The sequence below is a fragment of the Mustelus asterias genome, chromosome 18 (assembly GCF_964213995.1).
Source record: "Mustelus asterias chromosome 18, sMusAst1.hap1.1, whole genome shotgun sequence".
NCBI classification, from domain to species: Eukaryota; Metazoa; Chordata; class Chondrichthyes; order Carcharhiniformes; family Triakidae; genus Mustelus; species Mustelus asterias.
The window spans coordinates 85,241,717-85,265,241 of NC_135818.1; the positions used below are offsets into that span (position 1 = coordinate 85,241,717).

Below are 23,525 nucleotides of genomic sequence, written 5' to 3' on the forward strand. Positions count from 1 at the left end.
TTTAATTGTTAAATCAGTTAGTCACAACTTGAATTTATGTTTAACGGAGAAGGTGAAACTTTAAGTTTAGGAAATTACTAAAACCAAAAAATTACCTCTCCCCTTAAAGCATCAGATATGGCGACAGGGTAAGATGCTTCCAGAGATTAAAAACTGATAGCTCAGCGATTAAGAGCTAAGATTCACATAGCTGTTTTATTTTTAACCAACCACAACTGAAAAAAAGATTTTCTGATCATCGTCTCATTGCTATTTTTGCTGACACACTTTCATATATTATAACAGCAGCTACACATCATAATTACATCTTTATAAAGTTGTGGAGTGTCGAGGGTGTAAAAGGTGCTATATAAATCCAGGCCCTTTGTTTCAGGAAAGGAGGAAAACTATTCAGGTAGGGTGATTGTTTAGAAAGGTGCAAAGAAGACACATATTGTCATCTCATCCATCATTTTAATCTATGTTATGAAGTTTGCACAACAAGTAGGTTATAATGGAATGTTATTTTAAAAATATTGTCCTGTTTTTATGGCTCTGTTGTGTTCCATTTTCATTTCAAGAATTCCTACAACATTTCTTCCCTCAAAGTAGATTATTTCCATGTCTCTGGCTGCCTCTCCCAACTGTTCTCTCGATAACTGTACACATTTCAGGTTTAATTTAGTCTGTGAACACTGGCAAGTTTCATGAGGAAGAGAGGGCAAATATTTATGTGTTTGGAGTATTTGAGAACTTGGTACAAGCTCTGAAGCTTGAACCACAAATACTCTCCTGAAACTTGGCAGTGAAAAGATGTGAGATCCCAGCCATTTTCATCTGGGAGCCCCCAAATGTGGAACTTATAAAGTTTAGTGAATTACTAAGATCAAAAAAAATTCTGCCATCTAAAAGCAACAGAAAAAAATCAGAAATGGTGACAGAACTGGATGTTTTCAGATAAGATATCTCAGTGATCAGGACTTCCTCATTTTAACTCTCAGACTGATGGTTTATCTTTCACCAACTAGCAAGTGAACAAGTTATCTGATCGTCACCTTATTGCTGTTTGTGGGTCATGTCTGTGCGCATTTTACCTGCCACACTTACTGACACTATGCCAGTTAGTACACATCAAACGTTTTTAAAAAAATAATTTATGGGAAGTGGCAAGGCCAGAATTTATTGCCCATCACTAATTGACCTTGATGAGCTGCCTTCTTGGATGTATATCCATAGTGCTGTTAGGGAGGGAGTTCCAGGATATTGATCCAGCAACAGTAATGAAACGGTGATATGTCAGGTTGTTCAATGACTTGGAGAGGGACTTCCAGGTGGTGGTGTTTCCATGAGTCTTTTGCCCTTGCCCTTCTAGGTGGTGGTGGTAATAGTTTAGGAAGGTACTGCCTGAGAAGCCTTGGTAAGTTCCTGCAGTGCATCTTGTAGATGGTACACACTGCTACCACTGTGCATCAATGGTGAAGGGAGTGCATGTTTGTGGAAGGGGTGCCAATCAAGCGGGCTGCTTTGTCCTGAATGGTGTAGAGCTTCTTGAGGATTGTTGGAGCTGCACTCATCCAGGCAAGTGGAGAGTATTCTATCACATTCTTGACATGTGCCTAGTAGATGGTGGGTAGGCTTTGGGGAGTCAGGAGGTGAGTTACCCGTCTTAGGGTCCCTAGCCTTGACTTTTTCAGTTTCTGGTCAATGGCAATCCGTAGAATGTTGATAGTGTAGTATTCAGCGATGGCAATGCCATTGAATGTGAAGGGGCAATGGTTAGATTTGCTCTTGTTGGAGATGATCATTACCTGGCACTTATGCAATGCAAATGTTACTTTCATTTGTGAGCTCAAGCCTGAATATTGTCCAGGTTTTGCTGCATTTGGACATGGACTGCTTCAGTATCTGAGGAGTCATGAATTGTGTTGAACATGGTGCAATTATCAGCAAACATTCTCAGTTCTGACCTGATAATGGAAAGTAGGTCAATCATGTAGCTGCAGAAGATAGTTGGGTCTAGGACACTATCCTGAGGAACTCCTGCTCTGATGTCCTGGAACTGAGGCGACTGATCTCCAACCACCACAACCATCTTTCTTTGTGTCAGGCATGTCTCTAACCAGCAGAAGGTTTTCCCCTGATTCCTGTTTTGATAGGGCTCCTTGATGCCACATTTGGTCGAATGTGGTCTTGATGTCAAGGGCAGTCATTCTCATTTCACCTCTGGAATTCTTTTGTCCATGTTTGAACCAAGGCTGTAATGAGGTCAGGAGCTGAGTGACCCTGATGGAGCCCAAACTGAGTGTCTGTGAGCAAGTCATTGCTGAGTAAGTGCTGCTTGATAGCACTGTCTTTGACCCCTTCCATCACTTTTCTGATCGAGAGTAGACTGATTGGGTGATAATTGGCTTGGATGGTTTTACCTGCTTTTTGTGTACAGGACATTACTTTCCACATTGTAGCTTTTTTATTTTCATTTAAGGGATATAGGCTTCACTGGCTAGGCCAACATTTATTGCCCATCACTAATTGCCCTTCAGAAGGTGGTGAGCTGCCTCTTTGAACCACTGCAGACCACGTGGTGAGTCCTGATGAAGGGGTAGCGCTCCAAAAGCTTGTGCTACCAAATAAACCTGTTGGACTTTAACCTGATGTTGTGAGACTACTTACTGTGCCTATCCCAGTCCAACGCTGGCATCTCCACATCATGGTATCCATTTAGCACAGTGGTAGTACCACGCAACAAGATGGGCGATATCCTCAATGTCTCCACAAGGACTGTGAGGTGGTCAGTCCTACTGGTACTGTCATGGCCAGATGCATCTGCGCAGTGAGGTTGGTGAGGGTGAAGTCAAGTATGTTTTTCACTCTTGTTGGTTCCTTCACCCACTCTAGCAGCTATGTCATTTTGTGCTCAGCCAGCTCAGTCTGTGGTTGTTGCCAAGGAGTCTCTTTTGGTGATGTACAATGAAGTCCCCCACTAAGAGTACATTTTGCACCCTTGCCCCTTTCATTTCTTCACTTGGGGTGGGGGGGGGGGGGGGGGGCGGGTGTGGTTGGTACTTGTTATCAACAGAAGTTTCCTTACCCATATTTGACCTGATGCCATGAGACTTCATGGGGTTCCGGAATTAATGTTAATGTTGAGGACTGTGTTAATGAATGTTGAGGACTCTCAGGATAACTCCTTACCTGGAATCAACCTAGTAAAGTCCTCTGGACTGCCTCCAATGCCAGTATACTTTAGATTCCAGGTGTGGTCTAACTAGTGCTTTGTATAGTTGTAGCAACATTTCCCTATTTTTATACTCTATTCTCATTGGAATAAAGGCCAATGATCCATTTGCCTTCCCTAATACCTGTCGAAATTGCACGCTGTTTTTTTGTGATTTATGCAAGAGGACTCCTAACTCCCTTTGTTTTGCCTTTTTTGGCAGTTTGATACAACTGACTGGCTTGTTAGTCCATTTCAAAGCGCATTTAAGAGTCAGCCACATTGCAGTAGGTCTGGAGTCACATGTAGACCAGACCAGGTAAGGATGGCAGATTTCTTTTCCTAAGAGACAATAGTGAACTAGATGGGTTTTTATGACAATCGACAATGGTTTCATGAGATCTTTAATTACAGATTTTTATTGGATTACAACCCAATTATACTATGTGCCATGATGGATTTGAACCCAGATTGCCAGAGCATTACCCCAGGGCTCTGGATTATTAGGCCAGTGACAATACCACTGTGCCACTGTTTCAGAAAATGCATTTTTGGATGACTTTTGTTTCCCCCAAAGAGCAGGTTATTCCAGTGTCTATGTCAGTGACTTCTAAACTGTTCTCTAGATAATTGTGAACAGTGCCACTCGGGATTCCACTTTGCACCAGAAGACTGACAGATTTAATGAAGAAGAGAGGACATAGCTTGGAAATATTTCTACGACTGGAGTATTTTAGAGAGCTTGGCTACAAGCTCTGTGGCTTGAACCATAAATACTGCCCCAAGACTTCGCAGTAAAACACTGGAAACATATAATGGGATTCCAAAACACACATTTCTGATCACCCCAGTAGGGTGAAAAATAATGTATATTTCAGGTTTAGTTATGCATGGCATTTATTGTAACATATGAGTTTATACAAAGCAAAAAAAATCACCATAATAAATTTACACACTACTTGGATTTCAAAGATATGTTACCTTGTTTCTAAATCTTTAAAATGGATTTTGTATTGACATAAGATAGAGTTTTTAGCTCTATGAAGTTCTCCCTCAACCATGTTCTGTAGTTCCAGTTCAGCTAGGTGAAACAAAATTATGAGAGTAAGTTTTCCAGTCCCATCCACCATGGGAATTGTTACGGGTGGGAGGGAAAATTTGATGGACCACTGCAAGGTCCGTTGACCTCGGGTGGGAATTTCCAGTCTCGGGTGGGCAGGAGCAGACAATTCCACCCATGGGGGAGCAGACAATTCCACCCATGGTGTATTTACCCTTTCTTGAGAGGGCATTGGAGATAGAACTAAAAAACAAGATAGGTCAAACGTACAATAGTAGAAGATGAATGTATTCCATTTCGGTGAATACTGGGACCAATGCCAACACCACACACACACTTCCCAACTTGGACATTTATCACCATTTCTTTCATTGGGCCAATTGCCTGGAGCTCCCTCCTTAATAACACTGCAAGTTTCTACATCTCGTGGACTTCAGTAGTTCAAGAGGAGGGTTCTCAATCAAATTATGGATGGGTAATAAATGTTGTCCTAGTGATATGCTTATCCTCAGGTGAAGAGAATATAAGAAATGAGGTTCACATTATTTATAATTCAAATGCCTTCAGATCAAAAGCTATTATAGGAGCCAGAGTTTCATAGTGAGTACATAATTTATTTTGCATTTAACTGTATAGAGACTTTGAAAGAATTATGGACTTACTTTATCCCCAACAGTACACAAAAACAAAAGGGCAAAGGAAATCTAAGAGATAGCAATCTCAGGGATATGAACAATTTAAGTGAAAAGATATCGAGAATAAAAACATTGCATTTAGAAACTGGATTTTCTCACAAGGCCATATCATCATGTAGCCCCCAAGCTCTAATCCGATCCTACGTTGCACCAGGATCTCTACTCCCATTGCAGTATTTTACAAGGAGCTTGAGTTCAATCCCAGCCGACCAAAATTCCAACATAATCTTTAACTGAAATCCTGATCTGGGTGCAATACTTTAGAAAAAACTTCAATCCAAACACAGTCTCGCCTTGAAACTCAAATCCAACCCTAACCCATCCCCAAAACTATATTCCAATCTCAGTCCTTGTATGAAGCTCTAGTCCAACCACAATCTCCACCAGAATCCCTAATCCAAAGTAAATTGATACATGTAATTCAATCACAACTTTTATCAGAAACACTACTCCAATGTGAAATTCTTAAACTAATTCCATTCTTTCAAAACTCCAAACCAATTAATTTAATGAAATTGTTCTCTCTATATGCTTTACCTAGTTCTGGCTATGCTTTAAAATACATCATTCAACTCACCCTCTAATCTCTTATACTAGAGGAAATATAAATCAAGATTGTGCAAGGTTCCCTTTTAACTACTCATATACAACACCCATTAAATAGAAACATTGGCCGGGGTTTTACCGCCCCCTGCCCCCTGCCCCCTCCCCTGGAAATTGGATCTGGCAAGGGGCGGAGCATGGGAAGGTCTGTTTACCTCGGGCGGAATTTTACGGTTTCGGGACGAGGGAGGCCGTAAAATCCTGCCCATTATTCGTCCACATCCTGGTACCCTTAACATGTTATTTCAGTTCTATTCGTAACCGTTGTTTTGGCCTGTATATCTGGGGCCTCAGTTACTTCTGTCTTCCTGCAATGCAGGAGGTTTGTAATAGGATCCAGGAACCTGCCTAACCAGCCCTGCGAACTTGGCGATATGAAACAGTACAAGATGGGATCAGCCACACAGTTTAAACACGTCAACAGCACGCCAATATGGTAAACCTCAAAAATATTGTCAGCAAACCAACAGTCGTGCTCGAATATGGACCGAACCATCAGGAGAATGTTGTAAGGAGCAAAGCAAACCAGGAAAATGATGATTGACGCAGAAACCAATTTTTTAATTCGTAATTTCTGCTCTCCTTGAAGCCCACGGACCTTACTGACAACTGACAGCACTTTCTTGTAAGAGAAGAGAAATAAAATCAAAGGGAGGAAGAATCCAATGAAGAGCTTGTAACTATTTAAATATCTGTCCTTTGTCTGCATCGGATAATGTTCGAAACACAAGGTGTCATTCTCCTTGTCTGTACTGAGAACCTGGGAGTGGATGTAAAAGCCGCAGGCAGGTATCTCCTTGAGCCAGATGAGAGCACTGATCAACACTGCAGCCCTCCTGGTGTGTAAGAATTTAAATTTCAGAGGGTAGGCAACAGCAAGACAGCGATTAATGGAAATGAAGCAGAGGAAGCCAATGCTGATGTAGATATTCTGGTAGAGGAGCAGACCACTGAGTGTGCAGAGTGCCCGAGAGTGGACCCAGTCATCGTGCAGCAGCATATACTGAACCCAGAAGGGCAAGGAAATGAGGTACAACATGTCTGAGATGGTCAGATTGCAGAGATAGATTCCCAGCTCGTTCCTCTGTCTGATCTGCAGGTAGCTGTGATACAGGGACAGCAGATTAGTCGGGAGGCCGATGACGAAGACAATAATGTAGACGGGGGGAAACAGGATCTGATGGATACTGTGGTCGGTACATTTGTTCATCTTTGAACACAATATTGGAACTTTTCTTCAAATATTTTCACAGCTGTGGAAGTTAACTTTTTACGATGGTTATTTATTTAATTCTTCTTTACTGCAATTTGTCTCCCTAGAAGAAAAATTGAGAAGTTATGAAGCAGTATAGTAGTGAAACTTTAAAGAACAGAGGTAGACCCTTTGGCTCATTGTTTGTACCAGCTATCTGTAAGATCAAATTTCCAATCTGTCCTGATCAACTGCCCTTTCCCCCCATACCCCTTCAATGTTTACAAAGTGGGACCTGATCCCACCAACGTTTTTATTCTGTGCTTGAGATTTGAATCCCAATCATTATCCTCTTAACCTCCCCAGCTATGTGACCATTCTCAGATGTGGACATCACTGGTGAGCTCACTAGTTATTTCCCATTCCAAATTGTCCTTGAAGATGGTGGTGAGCTACTTTCTTGAGCTGCAACAGTCCATGTGGTGTTGGTGCACCCACAATGGAGCCAGGAGAGGAGTTCCAGAAAGCTGACTCAGTCGGTGAAGGAACGACAAGATTTTCTACTCGGGATGATGTCTGGCTTTGAGGGGAATTTGCAGGTGGTGGTGTTACTATGCACCCGTTGCTACTGTCTTTCTAGTTGTTGAGGTCGACGGTTGGAAAGTGCAGCTGTAAAAGAATTGCTAAGTTACTACAGTGCACCCTGTGGATAGTACTCACGCTGCTGTAATGATGGTTAATGGTTCACATGCCTGATGAAGCCGGCTGTGTTATCCTGGTTAATGCCATAGTCCTGAGTATCCATTCATATGCCTCTTCCTCACGGTGTCCCACCTATCCATTCCCTCTGTCCTTGCCCATCTCTCTCAACCTGTCCACCAACATTTCTGATTCAAAATATTAATCCGTGTCATTAAATCTGCTACTAGCCTCAGCCCTTCCTCCCTATCTTCCTGCAACCCAACCCTTACCCCACCTGAACACTGTGGACAGTGTAGATGACAGCAAAAAATTACAAAGAGATATTGAGAGACTAGGTGAATGAGCAAAATGGATTTCAGGTGAATGGACAGATGGATTTCAATCTGTGCAAGTGTTGCGGTTATTCATTTTGAACCAAAAAAGGAAAAATCTGAGTACTTTCTAGATGGTATGAAGTTAAATACAATAGATGTTAAAGAGACTCAGGCATTCAGGTACATAGATCTTTAAAATGCCACATACAGATGCAGAAAACAATCAAGAAGGCTAATGGAATGCTGGCCTTTATATCGAGGGGACTGAAGTATGGGGACGCAGAGATTATGCTGCAGCTGCACAAAACCCTGGTTTAACCTCACCTGGAGTCACTGAGCAGATCTGGGCACCATCCCTTAGGAAGGGTTTACAAGAATGATACCTGGACTTCAAGGGTTTAATTATGAGAAGGTATACAAATCAGACCTGTTCTCTCCAGAATTTAGAAGGTTAAGGGGTGATCTGATCAAAGTCTTCAAGATTCTAACAGGAAAAGACAGGGTAGATAAAGATAAATTATTTCCACTAGTTGGAGATTCTAGAACTCGGCGGCATAGTCTAAAAATTAGGGTCAGCCTGTTCAGGCGAGATGTGAGCAATCATTTCTACACACAAATGGTGGTAGAGATGTGGAACTCTCTTCCACAAACGGCAGTTGATGTGAGATCATTTTAAACCTGAGGTAGATGATTTTTTGTTAAGCAAAGGTATTAAGGGATATGGGCCAAAGGCAGGTATATGGAGTTAAACCATAGGTCAGCAATAATCTCATTAAACTCTGGAACAGGCTCGATGGGCTGAATGGCCCACTCCTGTTCCTGTGTTTCTAATTCGGTTCGTCCGACTATGACCTCTTGTGTACTCAACCATCACTCAAAGCTTCGCCTTCAAATGTTAAGACCCAAAGTCTTTGAATTGTTTTCCTAAAACCCATTGCCTGCCTTCATTGACTTTAAGAGCGGGTATAAGAGGCGAGGTGTCAAACCGGAGTTGTACAACTCTACCTGGTCAATTTTCTGCTAATTGGGTTTGGGGAAATTTGACACTCCTGCAGTTTACAAACTTTCGCAAATAAATTTTTCAAAAGTCACTCGAACATTACTTCTCCATTTACTTTGGAGGCTATCTTCTCATCACACTGGTCAATGGACAGGGTGAGCCGGTAAGATCATGAGATAGGCAAAAAATTGGGTGCACGCCCGATTTCTCACCTATCACAATCTTCCCAGGCCCAGGTATACGGCGAGATCAGCCTCACACCTGAAAAGGGCGCAATGAATGTCCTCACCGGCAAGGATCACGTATGGTCCTTGTCAACAGGGACCTGTTGTGATGGTCTCACTGGTAGGACTGGAGGCCTCCAAGGAGGCGTAGAGCAGGTGGGGCAGTGCCCGTTGGGCAGTGCCAGCTTGGCACCTTGGCCCTGCCCACCTGGCACCCTGGCAGTATCCACCAGTACTGGGCAGCACCAAGGGGTCTGTGGACAGGGTCTACTGGGGGGGAGGGGGGGAGGGGGGGCAGCGATTGGTCAGGGAGGCCAGTGGTCATTGCATCCTCTTATGTCAGCTGCCGGCTTTCCAGTGAGCTTAGGTCCTTACTGGTGGGATACAGATTTTGCATTTTTTTTCCAGAGTGGCATAAGATTGGACTTGTGTCCTCACCGAAAAAATGGACCTGAAACTCTCCCATTTTCATCCTTGTTCAGGACTGAGAATTGTTTTGGTAAGAGCGCCTCCTTTGTCTTCATTCTGTCCCTTTGTGTCCTGACTCTTTACTTCCTCCACTGGTTTTTTGAGATGTAGAATAAAATGAAACACCTACCTCTGAAAGAATCCTGTTGTCTATTTCTGACAGAAAGCTGGATCCGTTCCTGAAAGTCTGTCTTGGCTGCATTGAGCGATTTCAAGATTGCGATTCTCTATTTATGTTACAGTTGGTCACTTTGTTTTGCACAGTATCACAAAGTGTTTATTGTTCAAATAGAATTACTGCTGGGAAACTCACAAGAAACGCAAAGCAATCTTCACCAGAGAGGCTAAAATATATCAGCGTCCAGAAATATACGCATGTCCTGTGTTCATGATTTTAAGATACGAACTTCATCTTAATACTTTAGCACTCAGCCTCTTACCAGGGTGATGCAGACTGCAACCAAGACAGCAAGAAACAGAAACTAAAAAGTTTCATGAGAAACCTGACTCCTCCCCTGGCTTCTCCCCCCACCCACCACAATCTCCATTACATCCTGGCTAGTCAAGAACAAACTTGCCACCTGAAAACAATGAGATAAACAAGAACATACCTGTAACACTCATTCGCCACATCAGAGTAAAAAACACAGCAGTCCATGAATAAAGAAAGGGAAAAGTTATGAAGCAGAATTTGTCCATCTGGAGGTGGAGCTGTCAATTCCAACCAGCCCCAGGAAGATATTTTTTTTTACCCTTCAACACTGTAACTCCACACCATTCTGTCCCCTTTAACACTGTAACTCCACACCATTCTGTCCCCTTTAACACTGTAACTCCACACCATTCTGTCCCCTTTAACACTGTAACTCCACACCATTCTGTCCCCTTTAACACTGTAACTCCACACCATTCTGTCCCCTTTAACACTGTAACTCCACACCATTCTGTCCCCTTTAACACTGTAACTCCACACCATTCTGTCCCCTTTAACACTGTAACTCCACACCATTCTGTCCCCTTCAACACTGTAACTCCACACCATTCTGTCCCCTTTAACACTGTAACTCCACACCATTCTGTCCCCTTTAACACTGTAACTCCACACCATTCTGTCCCCTTTAACACTGTAACTCCACACCATTCTGTCCCCTTTAACACTGTAACTCCACACCATTCTGTCCCCTTTAACACTGTAACTCCACACCATTCTGCCCCCTTTAACACTGTAACTTCACACCATTCTGCATCCTTTAACACTGTAACTCCACACCATTCTGTACCCTTTAACACTGTAACTCCACACCATTCTGTCCCCTTTAACACTGTAACTCCACACCATTCTGTCCCCTTTAACACTGTAACTCCACACCATTCTGTCCCCTTCAACACTGTAACTCCACACCATTCTGTACCCTTTAACACTGTCACTTCACACCATTCTATCCCCTTTAACACTGTCACTTCATACCATTCTTTATCCTTCAATTCTTATCTAGAAGATAACTTAGACATTTTTAAATACTTCCGCATTACTCAATTGAATTTGAGGAAACTCATTTTCAGACTTTAACCCTTCTCTCTGCATCATTCATATCAATACAACTTGTTTTTGTCTTATTCCCTATCAAAATATTTCATGAGCATCTTTATGTGACATATTCTGTGGGATATTCTTCTATATGGAGTGCTAACCAGATAATTCAGTTCACTAACTTTTTTCTCAGTTTCGTACAGTTTACTAAACCTAGCTGTTAATGGTTCATGCGACACTGGTATTTAAACTAGCACTTTCTCCTCTGCGACAAAACTACGAGTCTCTTTCTTACTAGTTTCTGTTTACGTCACTTTCTGTGATATTTTTAAATAATCCCTCACCAATTCACAAACCCCATTCAGTCTCTCTTTGAAATTTGACACTTCTTACTCAACACCTTCTCCTGAATCAGATTACCTCAGACCTGTAAGAGGAATTTTCCAGGGTGTCTCTCTGAGGGGTGTGGTACTCAGTTGAACTCAACCAATACAGAGACCACAAAAGACAGCATGTAGTTACAGAGCAAAAAGAAGTTTATTGCTAATGCATGCATTAGGAGAAAATATAGTCAGCAAGTACCGGTAACCCTTTCTGACGTAACAGTACAAGTGTGAGATTGATATACTCTTCTGAACACTTCGATTTCCCGCCCAAACTGGAGGGTCCAATTACAATATTGCACATTATTATCTTAGCCAATAACGCTCTATCTATCAGCAGGATTAGGAGCTCATTAGTCCATTGCACTGAAAGTTCCCTCATTACTAGGAAACCTAACAATGTAAATCCAGTAGATTCAAGGATAATTTTAATTGGTAAAGGGAGTCAATTCCCTTGCCTATGTTCAGTCCCGTTGCCCACATGAGTAACCATACCAATGTCGTTAACCATGAGCTAATACACTCCAGTATATTCCAAAGCCCTGATTAACTTGCAGCTGCCTGACACAAGCTGATAAGGAGAACTGCTCTCTCTATATTCCATTGCCTCAAAAGAATTTGGTCTGTCCACTATTGTCTATTTCCCATCATGCTGAGCAGTTAGATTGCCCATTGGCCAAGGTTTACAAAACACATTAAGAGTACAGTTTAATTTCATAATTCTTGGTTAAATTGTGGTTATACAGACAATACCTTTGCATATTGCATTGGGCACATGGTGAATCCTTATTCTATATATAATGTACCTTGTAATCTTTACCTTAACCTAATCTACTTACTATAGTAAATTTAAGATGAGGGGCTTTTATACTATAAGTTTTATATTACCCTCCTTCAATGCCCATCCACCAATTCAAAAGGGCTACATTTCATAGAGTCATTTGATGCATCCCTAATGGCAAATGGTAAGAATGGAATTCCTTTGTGCCAATCATGGGGGTAATTCTGACTATACGCTTTCATTATTCTTTCCAAAGTCTGATGCCATCTCTCCAAAGATGCCTGTGACTCTGGATGATATACTGATGAATTAAACTGCTTTACCTCCAAGTTATTCATGACTTTCTTAAACAATCCTGACGCAAAATTTGACCCTCGATCTGATTGCATTTCCATTGGTCACCCTATCTAGTAAAATAAATTGGTCAATTCGTCTGCAACTCTTTTCTTGCTGTAATGTTTCTTAATGCCATGGCTTCTGGAAATTAATGGATGCATCCATAAGTGTAGGGTAACAAAGTTTGCGGATGACACAAAGATGAGTGGGAAAGCGAATTGCGTGGAGGATGCGGAAAGTCTGCAGAGAGATTTGGATAGGCTGAGTGAGTGGGCGAGGATCTGGCAGATGGAGTATAACGTTGGCAAATGTGAGGTTATCCATTTTGGAAGGAATAATAGTAAAATGGACTATTATTTAAATGGTGAAAAATTACAACATGCTACTGTGCAGAGGGACCTGGGGGTCCTTGTGCATGAATCGCAAAAACTCAGTTTGCAGGTACAGCAGGTGATCAAGGCGGCAAATGGAATGTTGGCCTTTATCGCAAAGGGGATGGAGTATAAAAGAAGGGAGGTCTTGCTGCAATTGTACAAGGTACTGGTGAGGCCGCAACTAGAGTACTGTGTGCAATTTTGGTCCCCTTGTTTGCGAAAGGATATATTGGCCTTGGAGGGAGTACAGAGAAGGTTCACCAGGTTGATACCAGAGATGAGGGGGTTAGCTTATGAGGAGAGATTGAGTAGATTGGGCCTGTACTCATTGGAGTTTAGAAGGCTGAGGGGAGATCTTCTAGAGACATATAAGATAATGAAGGGGCTAGACAGGGTAGAGGCAGAGAGATTCTTTCCACTTAGAAAGGAAACAAGAACTAGAGGACACAGCCTCAAAATAAGGGGAGTCAGTTTAGAACAGAGTTGAGGAGGAACTTCTTCTTTAAGAAGGTAGTGAATCTCTGGAATTCTCTGCTCATTGAAGCAGTAGAGGCTACCTTGTTAAACATGTTTAAGACACGGGTAGATAGATTTCTGATCAATAAGGGAATTAAGGGTTATGGGGAGCGGGCGGGTAAGTGGAACTAAACCACTATCAGATCAGCCATGATCTTATTGAATGGCGAGGCAGGCTCGAGGGGCTAGATGGCCTACTCCTGCTCCTATTTCTTATGTTCTTATAATCATCGGTAAGTACTGATTGCAACTTTTTGTTCAACCCAATCTTCCAGAACTCTTGTGAAAGGCTCCTCAAAACCTGCAATAGGAATTAAAGGTGCCTATTTCATTACAGTAAGAAGTCTCACAACACCAGGTTAAAGTCTGACAGGTTTATTTGGAATCACGAGCTTTCGGATCGCTGCTCCCCAGAGTGACTTACCTGAGGAAGGAGCAGTTTATTCCAAATAAACCTGTTGGACTTTAACCTGGTGTTGTGAGACTTCTTACTGTGCTCACCCCAGTCCAACGCCGGTATCTCCACATCATGTTTTATTACAGCTTGTACTTTTCCTATCATTTGACGTGTGTGACATGTTCGACGAAATCTAACTACATCTTTGTGTAGCTCAGGCCAGTAAAACTGTATCTTCACTTGAGTTTTCCTTATTCCTAAATGTCCCCATAATGGAAGGACTATTTGTACAATTTCTTTCTAGACTCAGGTGGTAGTACAACATGATGGAGCTCCAGCCACTCTTCATCTGTGTTATCAGGAGAAAGTCTCCATTTTCTCATTAATATATTATCCTTCACATAAAAACATTCAGGAATACATTGGGCTTCTAACCCTTAAGTACATAGTGTGAGAGATCTGTTTTATCTTTGCATCTCCTTTCTGCAATTCTTTTCAATTTCAACTCCCTTATCTCCTTCCTTGTCAGCGTGAACCATTTCTCAGAAGATAGTGTCATCTAATTGTATCTCACTTCCCGTATCCGGTGAGCTAGACCCCTCCTCCAGTTTCATCTTGTGTGCTATGATCCCATTATCTCACGATCCAAGATTTTCTAGTTGTGTTCCTTCTGTATCTTGACCTACTTCAAGCTATTCAACTACAGTAGGCACCACTATCATCTGTGACCCCAGCTCCATCATTTCCAAAGATAACCTGAACCCATGCATTACACAATTTTTCTATCAATCCTACGATCACTTCTCGTGCCTACAAACTTCTCAAGTTTACTTTAGCCAGAGGAATTCTTTTAGTCTCCTCATGAATACCACTGATTCGAACCGCTTCCTTTAAAATCCCCTCTGGACAGCAAATATCCTTATCCCACATTAGTGATTGACTTGCTCCAGTATATCTTAAACTTTATATCTCATTGCTGGCTATATCCCACAATGCTGGATTCACCTCACAATGTTGGGTAGGGTGGCACAGTGATTAGCACTTCTGCCTCACAGTGGCAGGGACCCGGGTTCAATTACTGACTTGGGTCACTGTGGAGTCTGCACGTTCTCCCCAAACTGCGTGGGTTTCCTTCAGGTCCTCCGGTTTCCTCCCACTGTCTGAAAGACATGCTGGTTAGGTGCATTGGCCACGCTAAATTCTCCCTCAGTGTACCCGAACAGGCATCGGAGTGTGGCGACAAGGTTATTTTCACAGTAACTTCATTGCAGTGTTAATGTAAGCCTACTTGTGGCAATAAGTAAAACTTAACTTATCTTACAATGTTGGACACACCTCACAATGCTGGGTTTATCTCACAATGCTGGATACATCCCAAAATGCTGGGTACATTTCACAGTGCTGGGTATATCTCCCAATGCTGGGTATACCTCGCAATGCTGAGTACACCTTGCAGTGCTAGGTATACCTGACAATGGTGGGCACAGCTCGCAGTGCTGGTTTTATCTAGCAGTGCATTGCTGGGTACATCTCACAATGCTGGGTATATCTCGCAGTGCTGGTTAGATCTCACAATGCTGGTTAGATCTCACAATGCTGGATATATTTCACAATGCTGGGTATATCTCGCAGTTCTGGGTTTATCTCACAATGCTGGATACATCTCAAAATGCTGGGTACATCTCGCAGTGCTGGGTACATCTCACAATGGTGGGCACATCCCACAGTGGTGGGTATATCTAGCAGTGCAAAATCATAATCTACTCAGGCAGAGTCAGCATAGCTTCATGAAAGGGAAATCATGTCTGACTAACTTAACAGAGTTTTTCTAGGAAGTCTCAACCAGAGAGGATAGAGGGGAACAAATAGATGTGTTGTATTTGGACTTCCAGGAGATGTTCGACAAGATACCTCACAAAAGGTTAAGTCATAGGATAAGAGCCCATAGGGTTGGAGATAGTACATTGGCAGGGATAGAGAATTGGCTAATGGGCAGGAAACAGCGATTGGGGATAAGGGGTTCTTTATCCGGTTGATGACCAGTGAGGTTCCACAGGGATCAGCGCTGGGACCGCAACTGTTTACAATATATATTAATGACTCGGAGGAAGGCAGCGAATGCACTGTAGCCAAATTTGCAGACAACATAAAAATAGGTGGAAAGGCAAGTTGTGAGAGGGATGCAAGCCGTTTACAAAGAGGTGTTGACAGGTTAAGTAAGGGGGAAAACTGTTGGCAAATGGAGTATAATGTGGGAAAATGCGCAGTTGTTCATTTTGGAAGGGAGAACAAAAAAAAGAGTATTATTTAAATGGAGAAAAACTGCAGAAAGCTACAAACAAACAGACTTGGGGGTACAGAAACACAGAATGATAGCAGGTAATCAGGAAGGCTAATGGAATGTTGGCCCTTATATCAAAGAGGTTGGAGTATAAGAGTGGGGATGTCTTGCTGCAACTGTACAAGGTACTGGTGAGACCACATCTGGAGCACTGTGAGCAACTTTGGTCCCCTTATTTGAGGAAAGATATTGGCCGTGATTCTCCCATCCCGTTGCGCTAATGTTTTAGTGCAGCAGGCTGGGGGAATCTCATGGCGAGCGATACGGGGATTTGTATAAATGTTCCCACGCCGATAGTGTCTCCCAGAATAGCTCCCCACTAACGGGGAACTAGTGGTCTGACCCCATTGGAGTGAATGAAGGCAATCAGGGCCCCCCCAGAAGATCGGGTGGAGGGGGGGGTGCCCCCTCGGCATTGGCACCCTGGCAGTGCCAGACTGTGCCCCCGACACTGCCCAAGGGGCAAAATGCCAATGCCCAAGGGGGAAAATGGGGCAGTGCCAAGGGGGCGGAGCATATGGGGAGGTTGATGGGGTGGGGACTAGGAGGCGATCAGAGGGAGTGGGGTGTTCCGCTGCCACTCTGCATAGGGATCGGTTGGGGGAAGGAGGGAGGCCAGCGATTGGGGCGGGCTGGGGGTAGGTGTCAGTCGGGGTGGGGGGAGGAGGGGGGGGGGAGTGGTCAGCTTACTGTGGGGGGGCTGGCACTGCGGGGCGGTGGGGGGGGGGGGTGGTCAGGACTGCAGGGGGGTGGGATGGGCCGGGAAGGAAGGGTCGAGGCTGGGCCTGGGAATGGTCGGGGGGGGCAGTGATCGGGCCAAGGGGAGGGGGGGGTGGTGGGGTAGGGGTCGTGGGGCTGGCCAGCAATCGGGAGACTGCGTATGCAGGGCCACTGCGCGTACACCAATCTCGGCGCTGACAGACCGCCGCATGCAGAGAGGGCCGCTCTGTGCGCTGATTTCAGCCTCTCCACAGGGGATAGGCCCTGCGCCCCCTAGTTTTTAATGATATTCGTGCTAGTGGCCTCTGCAGTGCACTGAGTGTGGGAGATTATTCTCTGAACTCCCACTGAAAAAATCAGTGTGAATTACTCCAGTTTGCATGCGAATTCGACACTGAGAATTTTTTGGAGAGAATTCTGACCATTATTTGCTTGGAGGCAGTTCAGAGAAACTTGACTAGGATGATCCCTGGTATGGAGGGATTGTCTTATGAGGAAAGATTAAACAAATTGGTACTCTACTCATTGGGATTTAGAAAAATCAGAGGTGATCTTACTGAAACATATAGGATTCTTAAGGGGATTGACAGGGTAAATGTTGAGAAGATATTTCCCCACATAGGAGAGTCTAGGACCAAAGGGCATAGTCTCAGAAGAGACTCTTAGGGGAGCCAATTGAAGACTGAGATGAGGAGAAATGTCTCAGGGTTGTGAGTCTTTGGAACTACTTGCCACAGAGAGCTGTAGGAGCAGAGTCCCCACCTATATTTAAGGCTGAGATAGATTTTTGACCAGTAAGGGAATCAAGAGTATAGGGAAAGGGCAGGAAAGTGGATATGAGAAATGTTGGATCAGCCATGATCCTATTGGATGGTGGAACAGGCTCGAGGGGCTGAATGGCCTACTCTGTTCCTATTTTTCTTATGGTCTTCTGGAAACATCATCTGTGCATCCAGTCTGTCCAGCCCTGTCAGGATTTTGTATGTTTCAATGAGATTCCCTTTCATTTTTTTGAACACCTAGTCAACTCAACTTCTCATCTGACAATCCTGCCAATCCATTGGTGAATCTTTGCGGCACTCCCGCCACTATTTCACTTCTTAGGCAGCGAGACCAAAATTGCACACAATGCCCCAGGTGTGGTCTCACTAAGACCCTCTACAGCTGCAGTAAAACATCCTTGCTCTTGTATTCCATTCCTCTTGCAATGAAGGCCAACATACCATTTGCCTTTTAACTGCTTGCTGTACCTTCATGCTTACTGTCACTGACTTGTGTACAAGGACACCCAGGTCCATTTGTATGTAAATATCTCCCAATCTATCACCATTTAACTAACCCTCTGCCATTCTGTTTTTCCTACTGAGATACATAACTTCATAGCAGTTATACAGCATCTACCATGTGTTTGCCCCTTCATCTTGAAGCCTTTTAAAATCCTCCTCACAACTCATATTCCCACCTAGTTTCATGTCATCAGCAAACTTGGAAATATTCCATTAGGTTCCTTCATCCAAATCATTGATATGTTTTGTGAGTAGCTGGAGCCCAAGCACTGGTTCCTGCAGGACCTCATTAGTCACTGCCTGCCATTCCAAACAAGACCCATTTATTCCTACTCTCTGTTTCCTGTCTGCTGACCAGTTCTCAATCCATGCTGATATAATATCCCCAATTCCATGTGCTTTAATTTTGCACCTTTTATCGAAAGAGTTTATCAAAAGCTTTCTGAAAATCCAAATGCATCACATCGACTGGTTCTACCTCATCTATTCTGCTCCTCAGAACAACTCCAGTAGGTTTGCCAAACATGATTTCTCTTTCATAATTTCATGTTGACTTTTACTAATCCTGTTGATATTTTCTCAGTGTCCAGTTGCCGGATCCTTTATACTAAACTCAAGCATTTTCTCTGCTCCTGATGTTAGACTAACTGGCCGGTATATCCTGTTTTCTTCTTCCTTTCTTTTTTGATTAGTTCGATTACATTTGCCACCCTCCAATCTGCTGGGACTGATCAAAAATCTGCAGATGTCAAACCATGTATCTACTATTTCAACTCTATTAGCATCCTGGGATATAGATTACCAGGCCCTGGCAATTTATCTGTTGTTCTGGTGGACTTCTTCCAACTGACCACAGGAGACACAGGAACATAGTCCAATAGTTTATTCATGATTCAAGCATGGAGGGAACTACCCCAGAGAAACCTCTGGAGCAGGATCCTCTTAGAATACAAATCTTAGCTCTAACACTGCTCTTGCAGGGAGAGCATTCGAGTACAACTTTTAGCTCTAATGCAAACACTGGTTATTCAGTGAGTCAGTACACAGAACATTGTTTTAAAATTCTGATCTTGTCTATATAGGTTTATTATTAAACCTTTACCCAAAGGCTTGTCTGTAATCTAGCTGGGAACTGTCTGTTTTTCTAACAGATAAACAACCTTGCTGGTGAGGTCTGCTGATAGTAGCACGTTGAGAGATAAGCATTTGACTAGCATGTGCTTTTACTTTAATGCAAGGGTGTTAGATCTATTCCCTTTTTTACTAAATCTGTTAATTGCATCAGCTTTCAGTCCCATCAATTTCTCCAGCGTCATTTTCTTAGTAAAAGTAATTTCCAATTGATGAGGTGCTCTTCTGAGTGGGACAGTTGCGAAATTGGGATTCGACTGTGCTAATTGCCACCCTTGCTCTCAACTTTTCATTGAGTTTCAACTCAGTCATCTATTTGACAGTTTCGTAGTTTTGGCGGATGAATGAGCTTTTTGAACTGCAGCTCAGACATCTGAATATTTCAAAGCTTGGACAGATGGCTGAGCCATTAGATGACTTCAAAGACCTGAACGTAATCATCTCTAGAGGCCTTGTTAACGTAGTTTTTGAATGGCGATTTCATGAATATGCTGGCTGAGTTCCAGGCCCAGCAATGTATTTAGCTCAGCAGGAGTTGTTGTCACAGATCCCAAGGGATCTTAGCCTACTTAGTTGTTCTAAACATTTTTGAGGTCTAATAGAATATAATTGGATTTTGAGTGACTGTTTATCATGGTAGAGTTATGTGGTCTAAATTGGGTTAATTTTTAAGTGGATTTTGGATGATGTTTGGTTTATCTTTTATGATCCCCCAATAGGATTGTGGTTTTTGTCAAATGCATTTTGAATGACTGTTTGTTTTGACAGATTTATGTGCATTTGAAAGTCTTGCAAATGTAATTATAGGGCACGTGAGTTCTATGTTCAGTGGTTACTGGGGATGTGTCCATTTTGATTTGATCTGATTTATTATTGTCACATGTATTAGTATACAGAGAAAAGTATTGTTTCTTGTACACTATACAGACAAAGCATACTGTACATAGAGAAAGAAAGGAGGGAGGGCAGAATGTAGTGTTACAGTCATAGCTAGGGCGTAGAGAAAAATCAACTTAATATGAGGTAGGTCCATTCAAAAGTCTGATGGCAGCAGGGAAGAAGCTGTTCTTGAGTCGATTGGTGTGTGACCTCAGACTTGTGTATCTTTTCCTGACAAAGAAGATGGAAGAGAGAATGTCCGGGGTGCGTGGGGTCCTTGATTATGCTGGCTGCTTTTCTGAGGCAGCGGGAAGTGTAGACTGAGTCAATGGATGGGAGGCTGGTTTGCGTGATGGACTGGGCTTCGTTCACGACCATTTGTAATTTCTTGCAGTCTTGGCAGAGCAGGAGCCATACCGAGCTGTGATACAACCAGAAAGAATGTTTTTAATGATGCATCTGTAAAAGTTGGTGAGAGTCGTAGCAGACATGCCAAATTTTCTTAGTCTTCTGAGAAAGTAAAAGCATTGGTGGGCTTTCTTAACAATAGCATCGGCATGAAGGGATCAGGACAGGTTATTGGTGATCTGGACACCTAAAAACCTGAAGCTCTCGACCATTTCTACTTCATCCCCATTGATGTAGACAGGGGCATGTTCTCCTTTACGCTTCCTGAAGTCGATGACTATCTCCTTTGTTCTGTTGACATGGAGGGAGAGATTATTGTAATTGCACCAGTTCACCAGATTCTCTATCTCTTTCCTGTACTGTGTCTCGTCATTGTTTGAAGGTCTATTGGGACTGGTGAGTAATATAGGGACAGAGAGGGAGAATGGTGTGTTGAGCAGTCATTTCTTTCACTCCTGTCTCCAACATTTCTGATTGGAGAGGCTATCTGTCCCCCAGTGTTAGACCAGTTAATTCAGCAACTACCAGACCCATAGCCTAGGATCTACTACATAATACATTGGGCTGAATTTGCACCTTGAAGATGGGAATTGGGAATTTGACTATTTCCTGACACCATGGAATGTAAAATGGTTTAATGGAGTGTAAAATCAGGTGTGTTGTAAAAGCATGGCTGTACAACTCCAAAAAGAAATATTTTAATGTCACTCAAAGATTACTTCTCTGTTTACCTGTCTTTTCTCTGTCGCGGTGCCCTACACTTGATTTCCTCACCTGGTTTCTCGAGATATTGAAACAAACAGAATATCTACCTCCAGGAAAGACCCCTGTTATCTATTTCCGACTGTTAGTGGGATCAGTTCCCAAATCTCCACCTTAGCTGACTTGAACGACTTGAAGATATCCAACCTTCTACTTAAATTACAGTTGGTAAGTTCTAGCTCTGTGGAGTTGCATTATATCACGTTTATAAGCGGTAATGGGACAGTTAGAATTGCTAATAAGAAATCTGTATGAAAGTCAATGTGATAAAAGGGTCCGGAACATATAGGGTTAACATTGGACTGAATACAGTACCACCTACACAGTTATGTAAGAGAACCCTAACCCCTACTGAGAGGTCAGTCTAGTGTTGGACAGAGCCATGTGTACAAGCAAGCAAGGAGACAACTCTTCGGTTGAACCCTTTAGTGTATATAGGAACATTGTTCTAGTTGTTAAAAAATACCTACTGTTAAAATATTTAGGACTACAAAGACGTCATTAAGATCTGCCAAATGATAGCCAACACCCTAAGCAATATTTGTCATCTATATTCAATCAGATTGACAAAAAGACATCTATATGCAAAATCATAATCACATCCCACGTTTGATCTTAAAGAAGCATATTGCACTTTAAGTGTTACCTCTGTTTCTTCCTCCACAGAAGCTGCCAGACATGCTGACAATTTCCAGAGCTTTGGGTTTTATGTCATATCTGCTACAGCTGCAACATTGTGCTTTTATTTTTTCTTCAATGCCTTTTTTAACATCATGGATTTATAATCATTGACATTCTGGAGTTGCTGTGCCACATTTCATTCAGCTATTGCTCAACACGTGCTCACATTATGAATCTGTTCTGCCATTCACTGGGAACATGAGTGTGGTGAACCATAGATGGTTACCACTATGGGTACTTGTACATATGTTACTCTTGTTACTGTTGGGGTTAGGGTTGGAGTGTTCCACCTGTTGGCATTGTTCTGTGGTACACTCCGGTTGGCTCCGCCTTCCTATAGGAGTATAAAGGTCACTGCACTTCCTAGTGACCCTTTAGTCTGGGATTGTATTGTTAAGCAGTATGCTCTATTCTTGTTGCTAATAAAAGCCTTTATTTCCCGGGTACGATCCAGCCTCCCGAGTGAATTAATCGCGCATCAATGAGATAATGGCTGATCTTATCTCAGCTTCACCCACTTGCCTTAGCCCCATGTCCCTTAATACTATTCGCCAGCAGACCGATCAATTGAAGGATTATTATTAATTGAGTTGGAATCTATTGCTTTGTGAGGGACAGAGTTCCACATTTCTTCCACCCTTTGTGAAGATGTGTTCTCTATTTCTCACTTTTTGTTATGTCCTAGATTCTCTAGCCAGAATCGCATAATCACAGAATACTACAGTGCAGAAGAGGCCCTCTGACCCATTCAGTCTGCACCGACTCATGAAATGCCCTGACCTGCCCACCAAATCCCACTTGCCAGCACTTGGCCCATAGCCCTGAGTGTTATGGCGTGCCAAGTACACAATCAGGTACTTTTTAAAGGATGTGAGGCATCCCGCCTCCACCACCCTCCCAGGCAGCACATTCCAGACCCTCACCACCCTCTGGGTAAAAATGTTTTTCCTCAACTCTCCCCTAAACCTCCCACCCCTCACTTTTAACTCCCCTAGTAGCTGACCCTTCAACTAAGGGGAACAGTTGCTCTTTATCCACTCTGTCCATTTCCCTCATAATCCTGAACACCTCAATCAGGTCACCCCTCAGTCTTCTCTGCTCCAATGAAAACAACCCAAGACTATCCAACCTCTCTTCATAACTTAAATGTTCCATCCCAGGCAGATCCTGATGAATCTCCTTAAAATCTCTGCCACAGAACATCGCTCTCCCTAGACGATCGATTTCTTTCAAAATCCTTAAAGCCAGCGTCAAATTTCACCTTTTCTATTCCAGTGAATCTGAGTCTAGTTTTTGTAAATCCTCCTCAATTTACTTTCTGTCGAAAAAGGGGCATTTTATCAATGTGTGCTGGGAGTCCCAGTGTAAATGGAATCTGCCAGATGGTGCAATGTAGCAGATATGTTTTCTATTGGAGAAATTTGGGCAGCATGGTGGCACAGTGGTTAGCACTGCTGCCTCACAGCACCAGGGACCCGGGTTCAATTCCGGCCTCGGGTGACTGTGTGGAGTTTCCTCTGGGTTCTGTGGTTTCCTCCCACACTCTGA

At 43.0% G+C, this 23,525-nt stretch overlaps 1 protein-coding gene across 1 annotated transcript; it reads right to left on the reverse strand.

Moving 5' to 3' along the window:
• Window positions 1-4,075: 4,075 nt before the first annotated feature.
• LOC144506861 (G-protein coupled receptor 68-like) lies at window positions 4,076-9,934 on the reverse strand. The gene is made up of 2 exons (XM_078233217.1): window positions 9,582-9,934; window positions 4,076-6,867 (listed from the first exon to the last, which is right to left on the reverse strand). Exon 2 carries the CDS (start codon window positions 6,759-6,761, stop codon window positions 5,784-5,786), a length of 978 nt encoding a protein of 325 aa, XP_078089343.1. The 5' UTR covers window positions 6,762-6,867; window positions 9,582-9,934; the 3' UTR covers window positions 4,076-5,783.
• Window positions 9,935-23,525: the final 13,591 nt, after the last annotated feature.